The sequence below is a fragment of the Scyliorhinus torazame genome, chromosome 1 (assembly GCF_047496885.1).
Source record: "Scyliorhinus torazame isolate Kashiwa2021f chromosome 1, sScyTor2.1, whole genome shotgun sequence".
NCBI classification, from domain to species: Eukaryota; Metazoa; Chordata; class Chondrichthyes; order Carcharhiniformes; family Scyliorhinidae; genus Scyliorhinus; species Scyliorhinus torazame.
Genome location: NC_092707.1, coordinates 53,296,229 through 53,317,510, shown reverse-complemented (window position 1 = coordinate 53,317,510; position 21,282 = coordinate 53,296,229). Strand labels below are relative to the sequence as shown.

Genomic DNA, 21,282 nt, shown 5'->3' with positions numbered 1-21,282 from the left:
TCGCGAGCCAGGGAACGCTGGAGGAAAGGTATGATACATGCAAGTGAGGGCGTTTACGAGGCAACAGGTGAGGGAATTTCCGCTGCTCCCGACACAGGGGATCCAGGATAGAGTGATTTCTATGGGCTGGTTTCTAGGGGCTGGTTTAGCTCACTGGGCTAAATCACTGGCTTTTAAAGCAGACCAAGGCAGGCCAGCAGCACGGTTCAATTCCCGTACCAGCCTCCCCGAACAGGCGCCGGAATGTGGCGACTAGGGGCTTTTCACAGTAACTTCATTGAAGCCTACTTGTGACAATAAGTGATATTCATTTCATTTCGGGGGTATGGGTCGGGGAGGGCAAAGTGTCCGAAATACATCAGGAGATGAGAGACGAGGGGGAGGCGCTGGTAGAGGATCTGAAGGGAAAATGGGAAGAAGAGCTGGGGGAGGAGATTGAGGAGGGGCTGTGGGCTGATGCCCTAAGTAGGGTAAATTCCTCTTCCTCGTGTGCCAGGCTTAGCCTGATACAATTTAAGGTTCTACACAGAGCACATATGACGGGAGCAAGAATGAGCAGATTCTTCGGAGTGGAGGACAGGTGCGGGAGGTGCTTGGGAAGCCCGGCGAACCACACACATGTTCTGGTCGTGTCCGGCACTGGATGAGCACTGGAGGGGAGTGGCAAAGGTGATTTCAAAGGTGGTGAAGGTCCGGGTCAAGCCAGGCTGGGGGTTAGCTATATTTGGGGTAGCGGAAGAGCCGGGAGTACAGGAGGCGAAAGAGGCCGATATTCTGGCCTTTGCGTCCCTGATAGCCCGGCATGTAGAAGGAAGCGAAACCCCCCGGCGTGGAGGCCTGGATAAACGATATGGCAGGGTTCATAAAACTGGAACGAATGAAATTTGCGCTGAGAGGATCGGCTCAGGGGTTCTCCAGGCGGTGGCAACCGTTCCTTGACTATCTCGCGGAACGTTAAGGGAAAATAGATCGACAGCAGCAGCCCAGGGGTGGGGGGAGCACTATTTTTTGTTACTTTGTTAGTTCACTATATTATTTAAATAATGTTATTTATCAGTTATTGTACTATGTTTATGTTGATTTATAAAATGGAAAAATTTTGTTTGAAAACTTTAATAAAATATATATATTTTTAAAAAATAATAATAAATCAAATCAAAGTAAACTGTAACCTGAGGGCCCAACTCTTCCTCCGACTTGGCTTTAATCCCCTCCATGGACAGTCTCTCCTCCTCCAAAATCCTCCCATGGATCGCTGCCACCACTCCCTTCTCCATTCCGCCTGCCGTCAATACCTCTTCCAACAATGAGGGAGTCAGCACTATCGGGAAGGTCTGAACCTCCTTCCTAGCAAAGTCTCGGAGCTACAGGTACCCAAACCCTTCCTCTTGCCCCAATCCATACTTCTCCCCCCAATTCTTCCAACCTCGCAAAACCTCCCCCCAGGAACAGGTCTTTTAATACCCTGATCCCCGTCTCCTCTCATCTCCGAAACTTCCATTCTAGCCTCCCAGCTCAAACCTGTAATTCCCCCTGATCGGCATCGCCCCTGACCCAGCCTCCAGCTTAAAGTGTTGCCTCAACTGCCTCCAAATCTTCAGTGTTGCCACGACCACCAGACTCCCAGAATATTTCCTTGGGGCCTCAATCCCGACCCCCTACACAGACCCACCTTTATTTTAACCCACCGGCACTCCCACCCAACTCCTCACCTTTTTGGCATTCGCCACTCAATAATACTATAATAAATTCAGGAAGCCCAACCCCCCCGCCGTCCCCTCTGCAGGACCACCTATTTCCCCCCGCCCCCTCCTAAATGAACAAAGTGACCGACTAGTCCGCGTCCTTAATGCCTTCGGCAGAAAGACTAGCAGGCACTGAAATAGAAATAGAAATCGCGGCAACTCATTAATTTTACTCGCCTGCACCCGACCTGCCAGTGACAGAGGAAGGCTGTCCCACCTTGCCAAGTCTGCTTTCACCTGTCCCCTGTCCCCACCAAGCTTGTAAAATTGTGCCTATGTATCCCATACCAGTCCATGCCACCTGCACCCCCAAATACCTGAAGTGGGCTGCTGTCCTGAGAAATGCCAGCTCTCCCACTCGAGGAGGACACCACAAAATATTCACTCTTTTCCAGGTTCAATTTATATCCTGAAAAAGACCCAAATCTTCGGAGAAGATCCACTGGGTGCGATTCTCCCGTTTGGGAGAATCGCTGTGCACGCTACTTTTTCCCGTGGCGCCGGTCCGACACCGTTCCGCCATTCACCCAACCGGCGAGAACGGCGTCATCGAGGTCGGCGCCACACATGCCGGAGAATCGCCCGAGCAAGTAATACATGCGATTCTCCCTGCCCCCCGCTATTCAGCGGCCCGGGTGGGCCGAAGTCCCGACGGCGTGACCGGCTCCGTTCACCCCTACTAAATAAATTTGTCAGCCAGTCGTGCTGGCTGATGGCGGGTGGGAGGGGGGGGGGGGTTTCTGATGTGTATGCCGCGATTCCCCATGGGGGGGGGGGGGTTGTTGGGGGGGGGGAGGACAGGGCTAAGAAGGATGGGGTGTGGGAAGGAGTAGGGGGAAGGAGGAGGGGTGGGGAAAAGAGTAGAGGGAAGGAGGAGGGGATGGGGGAAGGAGTAGAGGGAGGGGAGGTGGTGGGGGGAAGGTATAGAGGGAAGGGGTTGGGGGAAGGATTGAGGGAAGGGGGAGGGGGTAGGGGGGAAGGGGGAGGGGGTGGGGGGAAGGGGTTGGGGGAAGGATTGAGGGAAGGGGAGGGGGTGGGGGAAGGATAGAGGGAGGAGGAGGGGTTTTGAGGAATGAGAAGGGGGAAGGGGTGGGGGAAGGATTGGAGGGAAGGGGGAGGAGTTGGGGAGGGGTTGGGGAAGGAGTAGAGGGAAGGAGAAAGGGGAAGGGGGAAGGAATAGAGGGAAGGAGGGGAAGGGGGAGGGGAAAGGGAGAGGGGGTGAGGGAAGGGGAAGGAGTAGAGGGAAGGGGGTGGGGGTGGGGGAAGGAGAAGGGGAGGGGGTGGGGGAAGGGGAAGGGGCGGGGAACGAGAAGGGGGTGGGGGAAGGAATAGAGGGAGGGGTTGGGGAAAGGAGTAGAGGTAGGGGTTGGGGGAAGGAGGAGGGTTTGGGGGAATGAGAAGGGGGAGGGGGTGGGGGAATGAGTAGCGGGAGGGGTGGGGCAAATGATGCCACCATTCTGTCGGGGTGGAGGAGGGGGGCCTCCAAGGGTACCCGCGGAACCGTCACCCCAGCTGGAGTGCCATGGCAGGACGGTGGCGAAGACACATTTCCAAGTTGAGGTCATGGTTGGTGATGGGCTGAGGCCGCTGCCGCTGCAATGAGGAGGGACGGGGTGAACTGGGCGGGAGACGGACACTGTGGGCAGGTGTAAGGGTGCTTGCGTGAATGAACCATAACCAGGCAGCCGGAGCACCCATGTATCCAAAGGGCCCTGGCTGCCTACGTGCCAAAGCGCCCTCCTGACAAATGTCATTGTCTCTCCCTCCCAAACCTCAGATTGAGCCGTGAGACGGTGGCACATATATGCCACCTAATGGCACACCTGGCACCACGTGGAACGGGGGGAAGACATGCCATACCGGTGAGAGTCAAGGTCACAGTTGCCCTCAGTTTTTTTTTAAACGGGTCCTTCCAGGCGCCAAGCGGAGACCTCTCTGGAATCTCTCAGACATCGGTGCACTGGTGCACCCGGGCTGTTACCGACGGCCTCTATGCAGTCGCGGAAAGATACATTGATTTCTCGGAGGACCACGCACACCAAGCTGCCAAGGCAGCGGAATTCGCCTCAGTGGCCGGGATCCCGATGATCCAGGGCGTCATTGATGGGGTGCACGTCAACCTGCATCCACCCTTGGAGAACAGGGACGTTTTCCTGAACAGGAAGGGATACTATTCTATGAACGTCCAGGTGGTCTGCGACCATCGAATGAAAATAATGCACGGGTGTGCCCAATACCCGGGCAGCGTGCATGACGCCTTCATACTGGCGCAGTCATTCATACCCGCTATTTTCGAGGGACGCCCACTCCGGATGAGGGGTTGGTTGCTGGGCGACAGGGCTTACCCGTTGCGGCCGTGGCTGATGACGCTTATATGGAGGCCACAGACCAACGCGGAAACCCGCTATAATGAGGCCCATGCTGCAACCAGGGGTGTTGTGGCGAGGTGCTACGGCCTCCTCAAAATGAGATTCCGGTGCCTGGACCGCTCTGGAGGCGCTCTGCAGTACCATCCCGACAGGGTCGGAAGAATTTTTATGGCCTGCTGCGTTTTGCACAACATTGTCCAACAGAGGGGCAATGTCATGGAGGAGGGCGACGCCTCTGAACATGAGGATGAGGAGGGGGAGGATGGGAGGGCGGTGGGGCACAGACACTACTGGGGGTGCGGGATATGGCCGAGAGGCCGCACAACGCCACTGGCTGGGACAGCGAGCACGCGAGGCGATAATCGCCGCACATTTCACACACTAGGGGGAGGGCATCGTTGTGCAGAGCACTTGCACCGTCAATCGCGCACAAAGGCACCACCCAGCACCATCGCACAACCCTACCACCTACAGCACCACTCTCACAGCAACCTACACCTGCAGCACATCGTGAATTTTGTTACACATTTACTTCTGTCAGCGGCTGTGATCAGTGCCATGTTGGATGATGACAACCCGCCCTGCGATGAGCTGTGAGCTCCGGATCGCTACAGAATGTCTGTGCTGAGGACTACGGCGTGCTTGGAGTGGGGGGGGGGGGGGGGGTGGGCAGCGCACACCCAGCCTCACCGTTGTAATGAACTCACGACCCACGACCCCCTCAGGCACCGGACATAGGACAGATGCATCTCGGTTTGGTGTGAATAGTGACATTCAAAGACAAGTGCCCTAGCCCCTATAACTAATCCGTGCCTTGCACCCGTGCCAACTTACTACGTGTCTAACTTTTTGGCCTTACGGGCCCTACCACTACGTCTAGGTGTTTCTCCAGACGGTACAGCAGGAGTGGAGGCGGACTGCTGAGAATCCTGCCCTTCGACGTGGCTCCCCGTCGGCATGCGTTTCCTGGGGCGGCCCGGCCTGGATGGGCTAGGCTGCTCGGCGGGCATGCTGGATGGCGTGGTGCCAGCCTGGTCTGCCAGCTGCTCACCAGATGCACCAAGGACAGAACGGGGGGAGTCCGAGTGTTCCGGTCCCTCCCTTGCTGATGTAACCGGGATGGGCACCGGAACCTCCTCCTCCCTCGGGAGCCCGGTGGCACCCGGCCTCTCTAAGGGACGGTGGTGCGCGCGGAGACAAGCGCCGTCGCACCACCGACACCTGACGCTGCCCGTTGTGGAACTGACCAGCGTCTGAACGTTCCCAGCGATGGAGCTCAGGGAGTGCGACATCCTGTCAGGGACTGTGCTACCACCCGCTGGGATTGTGCGACGCCATCCATCACATGGGCAAGGCCGCCGATACTCTCAGCGATGGCCTGCTGGGACAGGGCCATGGCCTACTGATACTGGGCCAGACCCCGGAGCGCGGCGGCAACGTCCAGCTGGCTCTGGCGCATGGCTGCCTGTGCGAGGGCAGCCCTGTCGTGGGCCACGGATGACGCATGCACACAAAGTCCCACGCTTTGAAGAACCTGACTCATGGCCGGCACCACTCCCTGCTCGTGGACGCGGATGGACTCCTCCAGCTGCTTCTGCAGTTGCCGGAAAACAGCCGTCATCCCGTTGTATTGTCCCTGGGGTTGCAAATGCATCGGGTCTGTGGGTGGGTCTGACAAGTCCAGGAACCCGGGAACTGTCTGGGTGGCAGCTGGGTGCTGGGCCTGGGCTGCCCTCCGACCGTCCAGCCCGTCGGCTGCTCCTACCTCCACCTGCTGTACCGGGTCGGATGTGTGGTGGCCACCAGTCAGTGACCCGGAAGCCTCATCACTTACTTGCCCAACCGAGGTGAGTGTATCTGCGATGGTTGAAGTGGTGGGTGACAGCAGTGCCACAGATGCTAGGTCCTTGTCTGTCCCCAGGTCCGGGGTATCCTGGCTCGAACCTTGGCCTGGTGCATTTAGTCCACGGCCCATGTCAGGTGCCGTGCCCATGTCCTTCGTCTGTCGCAACATCCTCTGTGCGTCACTGTCCTGAGGGGCTGTCCTGTCGCCGTTACTGTCCTGGCTTGCTGGTCCCTCCTTGTCCGTCTCACCGTCATCTGTGTCATGACTGTCCGTCCTGATGTCTCTGTCTGTCCTCTGTGCGTCGCCCTTCGGTGGCCCGGCCTCAGAAGAGGACCCTCTTGCCCGTGATCCTTCCCTTCTGTCCCTGTGGCCGGAAAAGGTTGGAGCTGGACAGCGGCGGAGTGAACGAGCAGTTCCAGTACGGTGATCTTCTGGCCCTGGAGAACACAATAAGGCACGTATCGTTAGACATGCGGGGTCGTTTGTGAGGGGGTGGATGGGGCAGTGTGAGGGTGTGGTCTGTGGGGGTGGTGCAGTGTCAGGCAGTGGGCTGTGAGGGTGTGGACTGTGGGGGTGTTGCTGTGTCAGGCGGTGAGATGTGAGGGTGTGGACTGTGGGGGTGGTGGAGTGTGAGGCGGTTGGGCGTGAGGGGGGTGGAGTGTGAGGGGGGTGGGGATGGAGGTAATGATGGGCTGAGGGACTGTATGCAGACAGGGGATTCTCACTTGGTGCTGCGCCTCCGACCTGGCATGGCGCTGACCCCCGGCTGGCGGCTCTCCCAGCTGGGGGTGGAGCTCAGGTGATCCCCCTTCAGTTCTTAAGCGCTCCCTGTGGTTGTGAGCAGTCTTGCCCTGTGGGGGAGGGGGGGCTGGACCCACGCCATAGCACCTCTCCTGGGGGGGTTCCACATGTGGCTCGGGTGCAACGTGGGGCCCCAGTCACCCCACCCCCCCCGTCGTGGGCAGGGAGGGGGGGAACAGGTGGGGCGTTGCCCGGGGGAAGTCTCGGGGTATCCTCGCAGTCCTTGTGAGGTCGTGCAGTTTTTCCCTGCACTGCTGGGTCACTGTCTGTGCGGAGTCTGCACGTTCTCACCGTGACTGCGTGACCGGTGGCTCCGACCTGTACAAATTTTTATAGAACTGCTCAAGCACCTTATTAATGGTGGTCCGGGGCCACCACCAATTTCCCCCTCCCATCCCGCCCCTGGACAATTTCCCTCACCACCGCCTCCTCCGAAGTTGGCCTGCCAGCATGCCTTCTCCCCATATTTGTAAATTGCTCCCCTCTCCTGCCTCAGTTGGCGCACCACCTTCCCCGTAGACAATCGATCAAAGCTAGCCTGAAGTTCCCTCCTTCTGTCCAAAAGGGCCGGATCTACATCCCCTGTGTAACTCCTGTCCACCTCCAACATCTCCTCTATAAGCCTTTGACTCTCTTCCCTCCCTTCTTTATCCACTTGACCTTAAAATATTACCTGCCACCTTCAAGGCCTCCCATACCACCGCTTGTGATACTCTCCCCATACAATTACAGCCCGCGTACTCCTCAATCACCTTCCCATCCTTCTCACAAAAACTTTGGCCCCCCAGCAACCCCACATCCATTCTCCACCTGGGTTTCTACCCTACCGCCTTCTTCAGGACCATGTCCACCCAATGCGGCGCGTGAACTGAGATCGCCATCACTGAATACTCTGATCCCCGTTACCACTGCCAGCAATGCCTTCCCTGCCACAAAAAAGTCTATCCTTGAATAAACCTTATGAACCGAGGAGAAAAATGAATACTCCCGCTCACTCCTTCCTCCCTCATGTGCAAGAACCTCCACGGGTCCACACCGCCCACCCCGACTGGGCAAGCGAGCCCATCCAGCCTTGGCTCTTGAACCAGATTCCAATCTCGTCCCACTATTAGCTCATGCGAATCCAAGTACGGAATGGCCCCAAGCACCTTCCTCACAAATCCTGCATCATCCCAGTTAGGGCCATACACACTTGCCAACGCCACCAATCTCCCCTCCAACTCCCCTGTTACTATCACATATCAACCCCGATGGTCCGCCACCACCACCTCTTATCTGGAACCTCACTCTCTTACCCACCAAAACCACTACCCTCCACGCCCTACTGTCGAGCCCTGAATGAAATACTTGGCTCACCCAGCCCTTCCTCACCTATTCTGTCACCTTCAGGTGAGTCTCCTGTAGCATGATAACATCGGCCTTTAGGCTTTTTAGGTGTGCAAATACCCTCAACCTCTTCACTGACCCCCCCCCCCCCAAACCCCTCACCTTCCATGTAACTATTCAGTCTGGGGGTCTCTCACGCCCTCTCCCTTCCTATCCGCCATCATCACAACTCTGGGCCTTGCCCACTGGGCCTGGCCCGCCCAGTCTCTTTGTTGCCATCAAACCCCACCCCAGAATTCACCCATCCACTTCCTCTCGAAAACAACTCACTCAGTATCAGTCCACTCCCTCCACCTTTCACACCTCCTAGGCTGATGAAAACCTGTTTGACTAGGTTCCAATGACCCTCCCCCCACCGCACCCATTCACTAGCCAGCTTGAGCTTGCTAGTGTGGAGGCCCCTGCAAAGGCCCCAATGCCCGCAAATCCCCTCTCCCTTATCTGGACCCAGGTAAACAAAGAAATCCCCTTCAAGCACACAAAACCTCAAAAAATCCCAACTCCTACTTTACCCAAATAGGCAACCCCATTTAACACATGTAACAACAGGAAATAAAAAATAGAACTATGTACAATCTCCCACCCCCTACCCTCAGGCCAAGACCAATACTCAGTCCCATTTCTCACTTCTGCCCCAGTCCTTCTGACTTCACAAACACATCTGCTGCTTCCACCACCTCAAAGAAAACATCTTTGGAGTTGTAGGTTGGAGTTTGCGGCACAGTAGCATAGTGGTTAGCACTGTTGCTTCACAGCGCCAGGATCCCAGGTTCGATTCCCGGTTTGGGTCACTGTCTGTGCAGAGAGTGCACATTTTCCCCGTGTCTGCGTGGGTTTCCTCCCACAAGTCCCAAAAGATGTGCTGTTAGGTAATTTGGACATTCTGAATTCTCCCTCTGTGTATCTGAACAGGTGTCAGAATGTGGCGACTAGGGGCTTTTCACAGTAACTTCATTTCAGTGTTAATGTAAGCCTACTTGAGACAATAAAGATTTTTATTAGGTTACCCTCAACTTAGCTGGATGCGCTACACTGAACCGCACACCACTGTAATACAGTGCTGTCTTCACTTGGCCGAAGACTGCCCGCCTCCTTGTCAACTCCACGGTTAAGTCCTGGTATATACGTATACCAGCTCCAGCCCACTGCACCTCCCGCTTTGCCCAACTCAAGACCTTCCCCTTCACGTGGTTCCTATGGAAACAAATAATCACCGCTCTTGGCAGTTCATTTGCCTTCGGTTTAGGCCCCAACGATCGATGAGCCCGATCCAGTTCGTACCGGGAGGGATCCTCCCCCTCCCCCAACAGCCCCGCCAACATCTTGGCAAAGTACTCAGTCGGCCTCAGACCCTCCACCCCTTCGGGCAGGCCCATGATCCTCAGATTTTGCCGCCTAGATCTGTTTTCCAGATCCTCCATCTTCGCTCGCAGACCTTTGTTGGCCTCTACCACCGTCTGCGACTCCTCACCCATCGAGGTGAGATGATCACTGTATTGCAACAAGGCCTCCTTCACCCTTTCAGTTTCTCGCCCTACTCCCGCACCTGGGCCGATGTCTTCGACGCCGCCGCCTTCACCAGCACCTTCATTGCCGCCATCGTCTCCTTCCTCATCACCTCCATGTGCTTTGCGAACTGTTTTTTGAACTTCACAACCACCACCTCGGTCATCTTTTCTGACCGAGTGTGGCCCCAACCAGCGACCCAGCCTCCGCCATCCTTCCAGTTGTCAAGCTGTCCCTTTCGCTCGAAGGTGAACCCTCACTTGCCCCCTTCTACACGGCGGCTTTCCTTTGGTTTTTGGGCATCCTCCTTCCTTATGTCTTCCTGCACTTATTTGTTGAAAAATTGCCCCTGGGCCTGGGCATTAAATTCTTAAAAAATCAAGTCTCGAGCAGGAGCCGTCCAACGTGCGACTTTCTCCTACATGCCACCACCAGAAGTCACTTTCACCTTTTTGTTTGCAACCTCTTTCTTCATTTGATGCAGCACCCTTGTCTGGGCACCAACGTTGGCCTTCTGACAATCGTTAGTATTACTGGTAGCCATTTCCATGCCCTGTGAAATTTCCAGAGCCTTCTCAAAATTCAGTGTGGCTTCACCCAACAAACAACGCTGAATGCTGTCCTTGTTAATGCCGCAGAACAGCTTATTCTGAGCATATCTTCGAAAGCTGCTCCAAAATCAATGTTCTGAAAGCTGACATAATCTTGCCACAATGTTAGCTACTGATTGACCTGGTTTTCGAAAATGTCTATGAAATTTGAATCTTTGAACAATCACTGAGGGCTTCAGGTTATGGTGATTCTGGACCAGAACAACTAAATCTGCAAATTAAATCTCTCCTGTTTTTTATGGCGTGACCAGATTCCTCACCAACATTTAAATATTCTCCCCGTACACACTCATAAGAATAGAACACTGTTTGACCTCATCTTCTATTCCATTTGCTAAAAAGAACTGCTGCAACCTCTCCACATATTCATCCAAGTCTTTGTTTCTTTCATCGAACTCACCAACCACCCCGAACATAACCATGATTCTGCTAACTTGAAATTCTGGTGAATGAACCCACAATGAAAATTAGCTACTCACTGAATGCAACATTGTGTTGCCATACTAAACATTGAAAAACCTTGTTTTCTTTTCTTGCCGTTTTCTCCTTGTCGCCAAAAAGATGTGGTGACTTGAGACCACAAAGAAAGTAGTCGAATGCATTGTGTAAAAGAAGGAACTTCTTTATATAAATAAATAAAGTTTGGCAACAACAGTAATTAGCAGAACAATAGTAACAGTAATAACTTTAAAAACAGGAGCACTAGTAAAACCGGTCTTGTTTACAGGTCACTCTCGTGCAGACTGAAAAGCCCTCACATGCCCAGAATCCTCAGCAGAGGTGCACATCCAGGTGTTTTTTAAAAATGTGTTGAGGATTCCTCTCTCTTTCAGGCAATGAGTTTTAGACCCCCACTACTGGCTGGGTGGAAAACATTATTCTTCAACTCTTCAATCCTTCCGTTAATTATTTAAAGTCTGTAAATAAACATGTTTGCAAAGATTTGCTCCAGTTTTACCCTTCACTACCTGGTTAGGTGCGTTTACCAGGATAGTGTGGGCTTGGGTAGGGTACTCTTTCCAAGGGCAGGTGCAGACTCGATGGATCGAATGGCCTCCTTCTGCACTGTAAATTCTACTCTATGAAAAACAATTAAATACGAGAAAGGCTTACTCTGTACTCAAAATGACACTCTGTAACAGTTTCTGATTTCATTCCACAAATACAGATGCACTCTGTAATCTTGCTTTGCAAAAGGTTTTAAATTTGTGTTGGGGTCCATTACCTCTGTCTTGCTAAGCTTCAGTGTTGAGTCAACTTAAGGAAATGGGTAAATAGCCTTTCGATTTTATGGAACAAGAACATGTGTGGTCCAGCTTAGTCACTCTTAACCCTGTGTGAAATAAATTATGTCAAATTATTGTTATTAGTGATAACACATGATTTATGTTCAACAGCACATTTTATTTTTGGTGGCAAGAAACGCCTTTAAAAAGTGATTATGATTTTTGACATTTTCACACTTGTAATATTTATCTCCACAGTCCCAGAATATAGGGCTGTGTGTAAATAATTTTAACCTCGCAGCTTGTTGATAGAGATAAATTCGTTATAAAGTATTCTGAAGAAGTCAAGAGTACACTTTCATATTTTGGTTAAGCAGATTTCCAATGGGAATTGTTCTTGGCAGTGTAATTAGTTGTTTATAATAACTCTAAGCTGTAAATATTTATAAGGATGTGTAACTCCTGACACATTTGTTCAAAGATTATTTTAAAATGTTATTGAGCATTTACCTCGTAGCGGCTCCCTCAATGGCTCAGCTGTTTGGGAAGACAGTTGATAGTAGATGTGCCATGTGGACTAGGAAGGTTCCAGATTGATTGTTATTCTGTGTTGAATTAGCAGTTATCAGCTGAGACAGCCAAGTGTAGCAATTCTGGTATGGGAGTGGAGAACCAGTAAGAATTGCTGTTTCTGTTTGCTAATTAACAATCCCTGCAGGAAGTGTGATAAAGATTTGGATATTTTTTGGTTAATGTTTTCAAGCACATTTAGGAATTGGTACTTAAAGATCCTGAGGAATGTTTTCACTGTTTAAAACACCTGCAACTACTTAAAACAATATCTTGAAGAAAGTAGCTAGCTGTACTTATTAAATTGCAACCTTTCGTGAGGTACCATTCATTTTGTGCATTTATTACCAATGTTGCCACTTGATATGAAAGTATAAATCGCATATCGCTCACCAAGAATGTTCACTTCCATCGCTGAAGCATCACCCACCTCTGTGCAATCTTCATTCCAGTACCATTTCTGCACTTTTGTTACTTCTAGAATCCAATGCACCTGTTGCCATCTTCCCAAATTCCTTCCTAAATAAAGTCATTCAAAATTCTTCCCTGCTGCTCACCTATTATGCTTGCCCTCACTGGATTATTTTGTTCTCTGACATGCATAGTATCAAATTCAAAATCTTCAGTTACAAATTCTTTATAGTTTATTCTGTGATCTCTGCAATCTCTTCTGGCCCTATATTCAAGCTTGTTACTTTTGGTCCTTCAACTTTCAGTATCTAGGGGTCAGTTAGCTCAGTTGGCTGGACAGCTGTTTCGTGGTGCGGAGCAATGCCAATAGCACGGGTTCAATTCCTGTACCAGCTGAGTTTATTCAACCTTGCCCTTCACATGAGGTGTGTTGATCCTGACGTTAAATCACCACTGGTCCACTCTCAAAGGGGAGAGCAGCTTATTTATGGTCCTCTCGGATAGTGGCAACATTTACATTTTATCTGTGCAGTATTCCCTCCATCCTCTGCATTATAGGTGGCCAGGATGACTAGACCTTGCATGCTGGAACACCCGTCCTAAATCCCTCTCCTGCCAACGGTGAAACCTTATTTTTAATCCCATTTTCAGTCATTTCTGTTAACTCTTTTACTTGTGAATTCTGTATGTTTCACCTCTGTGAGATGCTTTGGGACATTGCATTTAAAATACAAGTTGTTTATACTGTATTTCTGATAGTATTATCTGTCGGCATGGTAGCACAGCAGTTAGAACTGTTGCTTCACAGCATCAGGGACCTGGGTTCGATTCCCGACTTGGGTCACTGTCTGTGCGGAGTCTGCACGTTCTCCCCGTGACTGCGTGGGTTTCCTCCGGGTGCTCCGGTTTCCTCCCACAAGTCCTGAAAGACCTGCTTGTTAGGTGCATTGAACATTCAGAATTCTCCCTCAGTGTACCCAACAGGCGCCGGAGCGTGGTGACTAGAGGATTTTCACAGCAACTTAATTTTAGTGTTAATGTAAACCTACTTGTGACAATAAAGATTATTATTATAAAAAGTCTGTCTCAACCTCCAGATGGCACTGTTGCATTTTGAAAGATTCCCACTTTGAGCTGAGTTGAGGGTGCCCACTGCCACAGGACAAACAGCAGTACCCAGGTTAAATAAAACAAAAACACACAGTACTACTTGATGGGTTAACAATATCATGATTCTGAAAAATACTCAGCAGGCAAGGCAACATCTGTGAAGAGAGAACAGGGTTTATGTTTCAGGTCAGTGACTGGGAAATGGGATGGACACGTCATTCTACCCTCACTGTACTTCTGCCCTCGCCACTTCCTCTTCATCTTGAGAACCACAATAGAGTTCCTCTTATCTTCATCTTCCACCCCACCAGCCTCCCCATTTATCAGGTCATCTTCCATATTTTCCATCACCTCCAAAGCAATGCCAACTCCCAACACAAATTCCCTCCCCCTCACCAGTCCTCACCCATGCTGTCCATTCCCTATGTAACATCCTGGTCCACTTTCCTATCATTCCTAATTTTGTGAGGGCCACGAAGAATCCAGCACGAGTTTGTATTTACAATAACATACACAACAGCAGCAGTAACTCCCTTGATGCCCACTCCTCTCTGCTGGTTCCATACAGGCCAGCTTTATTTATGCAGCGACTATGCTAATGATTTCTCCGCCCCCCCCTCATTGGGGAACCTCATACTCCCTGAGGATTGTGGGATTGGCATTAGTCCCCAGCCAGTGGTAAGCAGGCAGGTTATAACATCCCTCCCCCCCCAAAGGTCCAAGGAATCCACCGAAGACCCTGGCGAAGGAGGGCGTCGGACTCGTTTTGCCGCAGGCCGGACACCATTTGCACGAGGTGCTGGATCGGGCGGCGTATAACGAGACGGAGAACGGCGCTTCCGTGATGAACGGCTAACGGTTGTACATCCACGGCCCGTGGGACCAAGGACTCCCCCTCTGAGGCGTCCTGTGCCTCCATCTCGGAGTCAGAGTCCAAAACCTCTGTCATCTCGGCGTCCCGATCTCCACGTGATTCTGCAATGATCTGTGCAGACTTTGAGTATGGCGCCAGAGGAAGAGCATGAGGAACACCCTCCACTGTGTCTGGTCTCTGCGGCTGTAGAATCTCTGGGGGCAGGGAATCTTTGGAAGAGGCGGCCTTCTGGACCGAACGTGGTCTACATGCTTGCGCTGGAGATGACCATGGGCTTCCACCTGGTAAGAGCCGAACGATAACGCCAGGGACCCACTGGGCACCACCAGCAAAATTTCGAATGAACACCGGGTCACCAGGCGCAAACAGCCGAATCGGCCGATGCCGAGAAAGGCCATGTCCCTGCCATTCTTGAGTGCGGCATACTTTTGCACCGATGTCTGGGAAAACCATGCTAAGGCGGGTGCAAAATCTTCGTCCCATTAGGAGTTCCGTGGGAGCTACCCCAGTCACCGCATGTGGAGTGGTCCTATATGAAAACAAAAAATGAGACAGTCTCGTGTCCATAGACCCGTAAAACTGCTTCTTTAGGCTCCGTTCGAATTTCTGCACTGCGTGCTCCGCCAACCCATTGGAAGCCGGGTGGTATGGAGGGGTGCGGATATGGCGAATGCCATTTATCTTCATGAACCTCAAAAACTCCTCATGCAAGCGCGCCCTAGGCCGCCCTGGCCATTCCCAGTGATGTAGGGGCGTGGCTGGCAGAAGCCTCTGATGCTCCTGGCAAATGGAGCAGTTTTGGGCCACCTTCTCAATGTCAGTGTCGAGGCCTGGCCACCAGACATAATTCCGGGCCAACATTTTCATTTTTGCCACACACGGATGTGCATTGTGCAAGTCCTGTAGTATTCGGTCCTGTCCATTTTCCGGGAGGACCACATGCGTCCCCCACAAGAGGATACCGTCTTCCATGCAAATTTCTGACAGCTTGGAGGAAAATGCCCACAACTCGCCTGGGAGCTGTCTATGTTGCCCACCATACAGGACTATGTGCTGAACCTTTGACAGGGCTGGCTCCGTCTGGGTCCACTCACGGATCTGTGATGCCGTGACAGGCAAGGAGTCCATAAAATTGAAGGTTGCAACCACCTCACCTGTCGTGGGGGTCGACATGGGGCCGGTCAACAAAGGCAATCGGCTCAGTGCATTGGCATACGCTATCTGGGTCCCTGGTTTATGCTCCAGAGAATACTCTTAGGAAAGGGCAGCACGGTAGTGCAGTGGGTTGCCTCACGGCGCCGAGGTCCCAGGTTCGATCCCGGCTCTGGGTCACTGTCCATGTGCAGTTTGCACATTCTCCCCGTGTTTGCGTGGGTTTTGCCCCCACAACCCAAAAGATTTGCAGGTTAAGTGGATTGGCCATGCTAAATTGCCCCTTAATTGGAAAACAAAAAAGGAATTGGGTACTCTAAAAATAAATAAAAACAAAAAAGAATACTCGTAGGCAGCGAGCAACAAAGCCCAGCGCTGGATCCATGCGGAAGCAATGGGCGGTATTGGCTTATCCTCTCGGAAATGTCCCATCAGAGGCTTATGATCAGTCACGATAGTGAAATGGCAGCCATACACATACTGGTGGAAGCGTTTCACCACAAAGACCACCGCCAGGCCCTCCTTCTCGATCTGCACTCACTTCTTTTCCGCTGCAGTCAATGTGCGGGAGGTGAAAGCTATCGGCCGCTCGGCCCCGTTCTCCATCTTGTGGGATAGGACGGCCCTGATACCATATGGGGATGCATCATACGTGATGAGAAAAGGCTTTCCAGGATCGTAATGGGTTAGTAACCCTGACAACGACAATTGCTGTTTTACCCGCCGGAAAGCGGTATCTTGCTGACCCCAAACCCAGGTGTAATTCTTCTTTAGCAGAAGGTGCAATGGGGCCAGCGTAGTTGCCAAATTGGGGAGGAACTTCCCGTAATAATGTACGAGGCCGGGAAAAGAACGAAGATGCAAAGTGTTTGTTGAGGCGGGGGCCTGTTGAATTGCACGCACCTTCTCTGCAACGGGGTGCAAACCTTCGCGGTCCACCCGATAACCCAGGTAGACCACTTCCTTCGCCTGAAAATGCACTTTGTACAACGTAAACGGACTCCAGCCTCTGAGAAGCGTCTAAGGACAGCCTCCAAATTTTCCAAATGTTCCTGCTCTGATGTCCCTGAAATCAATACGTCGTCTAAGTAGACAGCGACACGTGGTAAACCTCAAGACGCCCTCCATGACGCGTTGAAAGATAGCGCAGGCAGAGGATACCCCAAAGGGCAACCGTGTATATTCTTACAGGCCCCTGTGTGTATTAATAGTTACATATGGCCGGGAGGCAGGGTCCAACTGTAGGTAGGCGTGACTCATATCTAATTTTGTGAACGAGAGTCCGCCTGTAAGCTTCGCATAGAGATTTTCTATGCAGGGCATTGGATAGCGGTCGAGCAGGGAAGCCGTATTCACTGTAAGATCGTAGTCGCCGCACAAGCGAACTGTGGCATCTGGCTTCATTACAGGTACAATTGGTACTGCCCAGTCAGCGAAACGGATGGGCCTGATAATACCCAAGGACTCCAAACGAGTGAGCTCCCCTTCTACCTTCTCGAGCAAGGCGTAAGGCACCGGGTGAACCCGGAAATAGCGCGGCGTGGCTCCTGGTTCGACCTGGATAGGGGCTACAGCCCCTTTTATCTTTCCCAAACCGGGCTGGAATACATCTGGGTACCGTCCTAGTACATCCGTCAACCCTCCAGAACCTGTTTGAAGGATGTGCTGCCACTGCAGCCGCAAATGGCGCAACCAGTCTCTAATGATTTCTCCGCCCCCCTCATTGGGGAACCTCATACTCCCTAAGGATTGTGGGATTGCCATTAGTCCTCAGCCAGTGGTAAGCAGGCAGGTTATAACATCTAACAACCACCTTTTATCTCCCCCCTTCCCATTGCGTAGGGCCCCCTGGACTCTCCTTCCACGTGAAGCAGCAGTTTACCTGTACTTAGTTCGATTTAATGTACTCTATTCACTGCTCACGATGCAGTTTCCTTTATATTGGTATAATCAAATGCAGATTGGGTGATCGCTTTACACCTCAGTTCAGCGTGCAAGGGTGACCCTTAGCTACCAGTTGTTTGCCAGTGTAATTTTGCACCCCACTCCCACTTTAACCTCTCTGTTCTCGGCCTGTTGCAGTGTTCCATTGAAGCTTAGTGGAAGCTCTAGGAACAGCATCTCATCTTTCAGTTAGGCACTTTATAACCGACTGGACTCAATCATGTTCAATGGTTTCAGGTCATAACAACTGCACCCATTTTTTCCCAGACAGCAGCTGCTGGCAATCATTCTGTTATTGACATCTGCAGCTCTTCTAAACAAATCTTTGTTTCCTCATTTGACCAATTAACACCTCCCTTTTGTAATTTAATCTCCCACCCTATCATGGACCTTCCCTTTTGTTCTTTCCTCCCCTCCACTAATTCTCTGTCTGTATTTGTTTAGAACATATTGGGTACAATTTTCCCAAAATTGCACAGTATTGATCAGGCGTGAAAAGCTGTGTGAAACACGATGACTTCACCGATGCCGTTTCTCACCTGATTCAACACCACTCTGTGCAATTTCAAAGTGCTGGCAATGATCACAGCCAGCTGGAGGGGTGGGACCTAAACATCCCAACAATGCAGGGATTCTGAAATTGGGGCATCCTTCTGATCTCAAAGACCCCACCCCCAAGCGTCGGGGCGGTACCTCCACCCCATTCGCCCAAACGTAAAGCCCAGAGCAACCCTACCCCTATCGCCTAAGCATTAGGGTGACCCGACCCCCTCCCCGGAATTTGGGCACTCCTCTGCGGCCCCACTGGCATCAGGACGGCCCCTCTCCTCAGCACAGGCTCACCCCCACTTCCTTATTACTGGTTCCACCCCCCCCCCCCCCCCCCCCCCCCCCGGTCACTGGCACCGCCCCACTTCCCTTCACAGGCTCTGGCCCAACCCGCCCCACACAAGCATCTGGGTGAGCCACAACACCCCCCCCCTTCCCTACAGACGGTCTGCTCTTCGCACTACCATCCTGGCACTGACAGGTTGGCACTGTAATGGGGCAATGCCGGGGCACTGCCTAAACATGTGCTGCACTACTTTTGGCTATACCTCACTGTGCGCCCCGGCATGGTCATCACGATTGTTTTTTGTTTTTGAAAACCAGTAGTGATTTATGCCGGTGTGACGCCATGTCAGGTGGGAACATACGGTGAGGGTGTAAGTAGTGACGTTAAGCTGACTTCAAAACATTTTTTTTTACTCGTTCTTGGGATGTGGGCATCGCTGGCAGGTCCAGCATTTGTTGTCCATCCTTAATTGCCCTTGAACTGAGTGGCTTGCTGGGCCATTTCAGGGGGCGGCAGTTAAGTGTCAACCACATCACTGTGTGGGGCTGGAGTCACATATAGACCAGACCAGGTAAGGAAGGCAGATTTCCTTCCCTGAAGGACATTAGTGAACCAGATGGGTTTTTACGACAATCGGCAATGGTTTAATGGTCATCATTAGACTTTTAATTCCAGATTTCTTTCTATTGTATTCAACTCTGCCATAGTGGGATTCAAACCTGGTACCCCAGACCATAATCTGGGCCTCTGGATTACTAGTCCAGTGACAATACCACACCGCCGTCACCTCCCTGATCATATTAAAATTTATTATAAAATATGCTAAAGAGATTCGTGCCCTTCGTGAGCATGCATCAATAATATATTATAATAATCAAGAATAAATATTTCCCACTTTCTCTGTCAGCTTTGACAAAGAGTCATCGGACTCGAAACGTTAGCTCTTTTCTCTCCCTACAGATGCTGCCAGACTTGCTGAGAGTTTCCAGCATTTTCTCTTTTGTTTCAGATTCCAGCATCCGCAGTAATTTGCTTTTATCTAGCAGTGGCCACTATTCCATCTAAATTTTGTATTTCTTTCTGTCAGGCTGGTGTTGTTGCTGCAGAGTTTTACTCACTATGTCGACATTCTTACGAAGGAGCAGAGTATCCCTATTTCCAAGTCAGTGGGTCCATCCATGTCCGTTGGCTTGGTGGTGAAGAAATACTGGAACAGTATGCTTAAACTTGGGACCCTCCACCAACAGGTAGATGCAAAACTGACAGTGTTTAGGATTCATTTCACTACATTTTTAAAACTGCTCTTTTTTTAATTCTTTATTTGAAATCACAATACCAAAAAATAAGCAGACAGCTACAAAGAAATGCAATTCAAATGCTTTGTCATCTGACTTGTTTAAAGATTTTTTTATTTTACTCCCTTGCCCTTCCGTTCACAATTAAAAACTGTGCCATTCACTGGACAGAGTGATAAGCTACCAATCAACAGCACCAAGTATCACAAAACTATCCAATTAAATTAATGATTTTTTCAAAATCCAGCCAGCTGGAACCACGACAAAACAAACCAGTCAAACTGCTCAGATAATTTCTTAATGCTTGTATACAGCCTCCAATTTTCTCCTTTGCCTGGATTAGTGTACGCAACTACAAATAACATTTCAAATATATTTTTAAAAAGATACAATTCTGAAAATACACTGTTCGAAATGCCTTCAGGGAGCTCTCGTCCCCCACCTCTGAATAGGCCTGTCCTTCAGTCTGGGTGTAGGAATCTTCTGAAAGGCATCTCTGAAATCTGCCCAGTGACTCCATCTTGGCATCTCCTCTTTCATCCAGAACTTGATCACCATTTCCAGCCTGGGTGACCAATTGTGGGGAAGAAAATATGGGAGACTTTGCCAGAGAAGTAGGAACATAGGAACAGGAGTAGCCCATTAGGCCCGTCGAGTCAGCTGCACCATTCAGTTAGATCAAGGCTGATCATCTACCTCTACGGCACTTTCCCACACTATCTCCATATCCCTTGATGTTATTAGTGTCCAGAAATATATTGATTCCTCTCTCGAACATACTCAATTTTTGAGCTTCCGCAGCCCTCTGGTTTAGAGAATTCCAAAGATTCACCACCCACTGAGTGAAGAAATTCCTCCTCTTCCCAGTCTTAAATGGCCTGCCTCTTATTCTAAGACTGTGTACCCTGATTCTAAACTCACCAGCCAGGTGACACGTCCTATCAATATCTACCCTGTCAGGCTCTGTAAATATTTTGTAGGTTTCAATGAGATCACCTCTCATTCTTCAAAACTATAGAGAAAACAGGGCCAGTTTTCTCATTCTGTCCTCATAAAATAATTCATTTTGGGATCAACACCAGTTCAGTTAATCTACTGTGTGTAAACTATGACAGCACCTATCGAATAGCAGCCTGACAACTTGGGAAAAGTTGCAGTTGTTTGAATTTGATCTAGACACTGGAAATGGTAAACAAACTCCAGCCATCACTGCTTTAAAAAATTTTTTTAGAGTACCCAATTATTTTTTTTCCACTTAAGGGGCAATTTAGCATGGCCAATCCACATAACCAACACATCTTTGGGTTATGGGGGTGAAATCCACGCATACACGGGGAGAATGTGCAAACTCCACATGGACAGTGACCCAGGGCCGGGATTCGAACCCGGGTCCTCGGTGCCGTGGTCCCAGTGCTAACCACTGTGCCACTGTGCTGCCCCCAGCCATCACTTCTGATGGAAAAGGAATTCCCAAGGTGGATTAATTGGCAAACTTCAAGGACCTCTTTTCAGGAAGGTTTTCTTAGGTTTATTAATCCATTCACATGACACCACTGACAGATTTAAAAGCTCACCTCTGAAATTAAAAAAAAAACTTGCTT

The 21,282-nt window shown here is 50.8% G+C and overlaps 1 protein-coding gene across 6 annotated transcripts in view; it reads left to right on the top strand.

Moving 5' to 3' along the window:
- Positions 1-21,282, top strand: part of ccdc157 (coiled-coil domain containing 157) — an 83,731-nt gene that overhangs the window by 24,778 nt on the left and 37,671 nt on the right. For all 6 annotated transcript variants that reach the window (XM_072494207.1, XM_072494187.1, XM_072494123.1 and 3 more), the window contains exon 3: positions 19,474-19,633. In XM_072494207.1, coding sequence (XP_072350308.1) covers positions 19,474-19,633 — 160 coding nt within the window. The remainder of the gene's footprint in view (positions 1-19,473; positions 19,634-21,282) is intronic.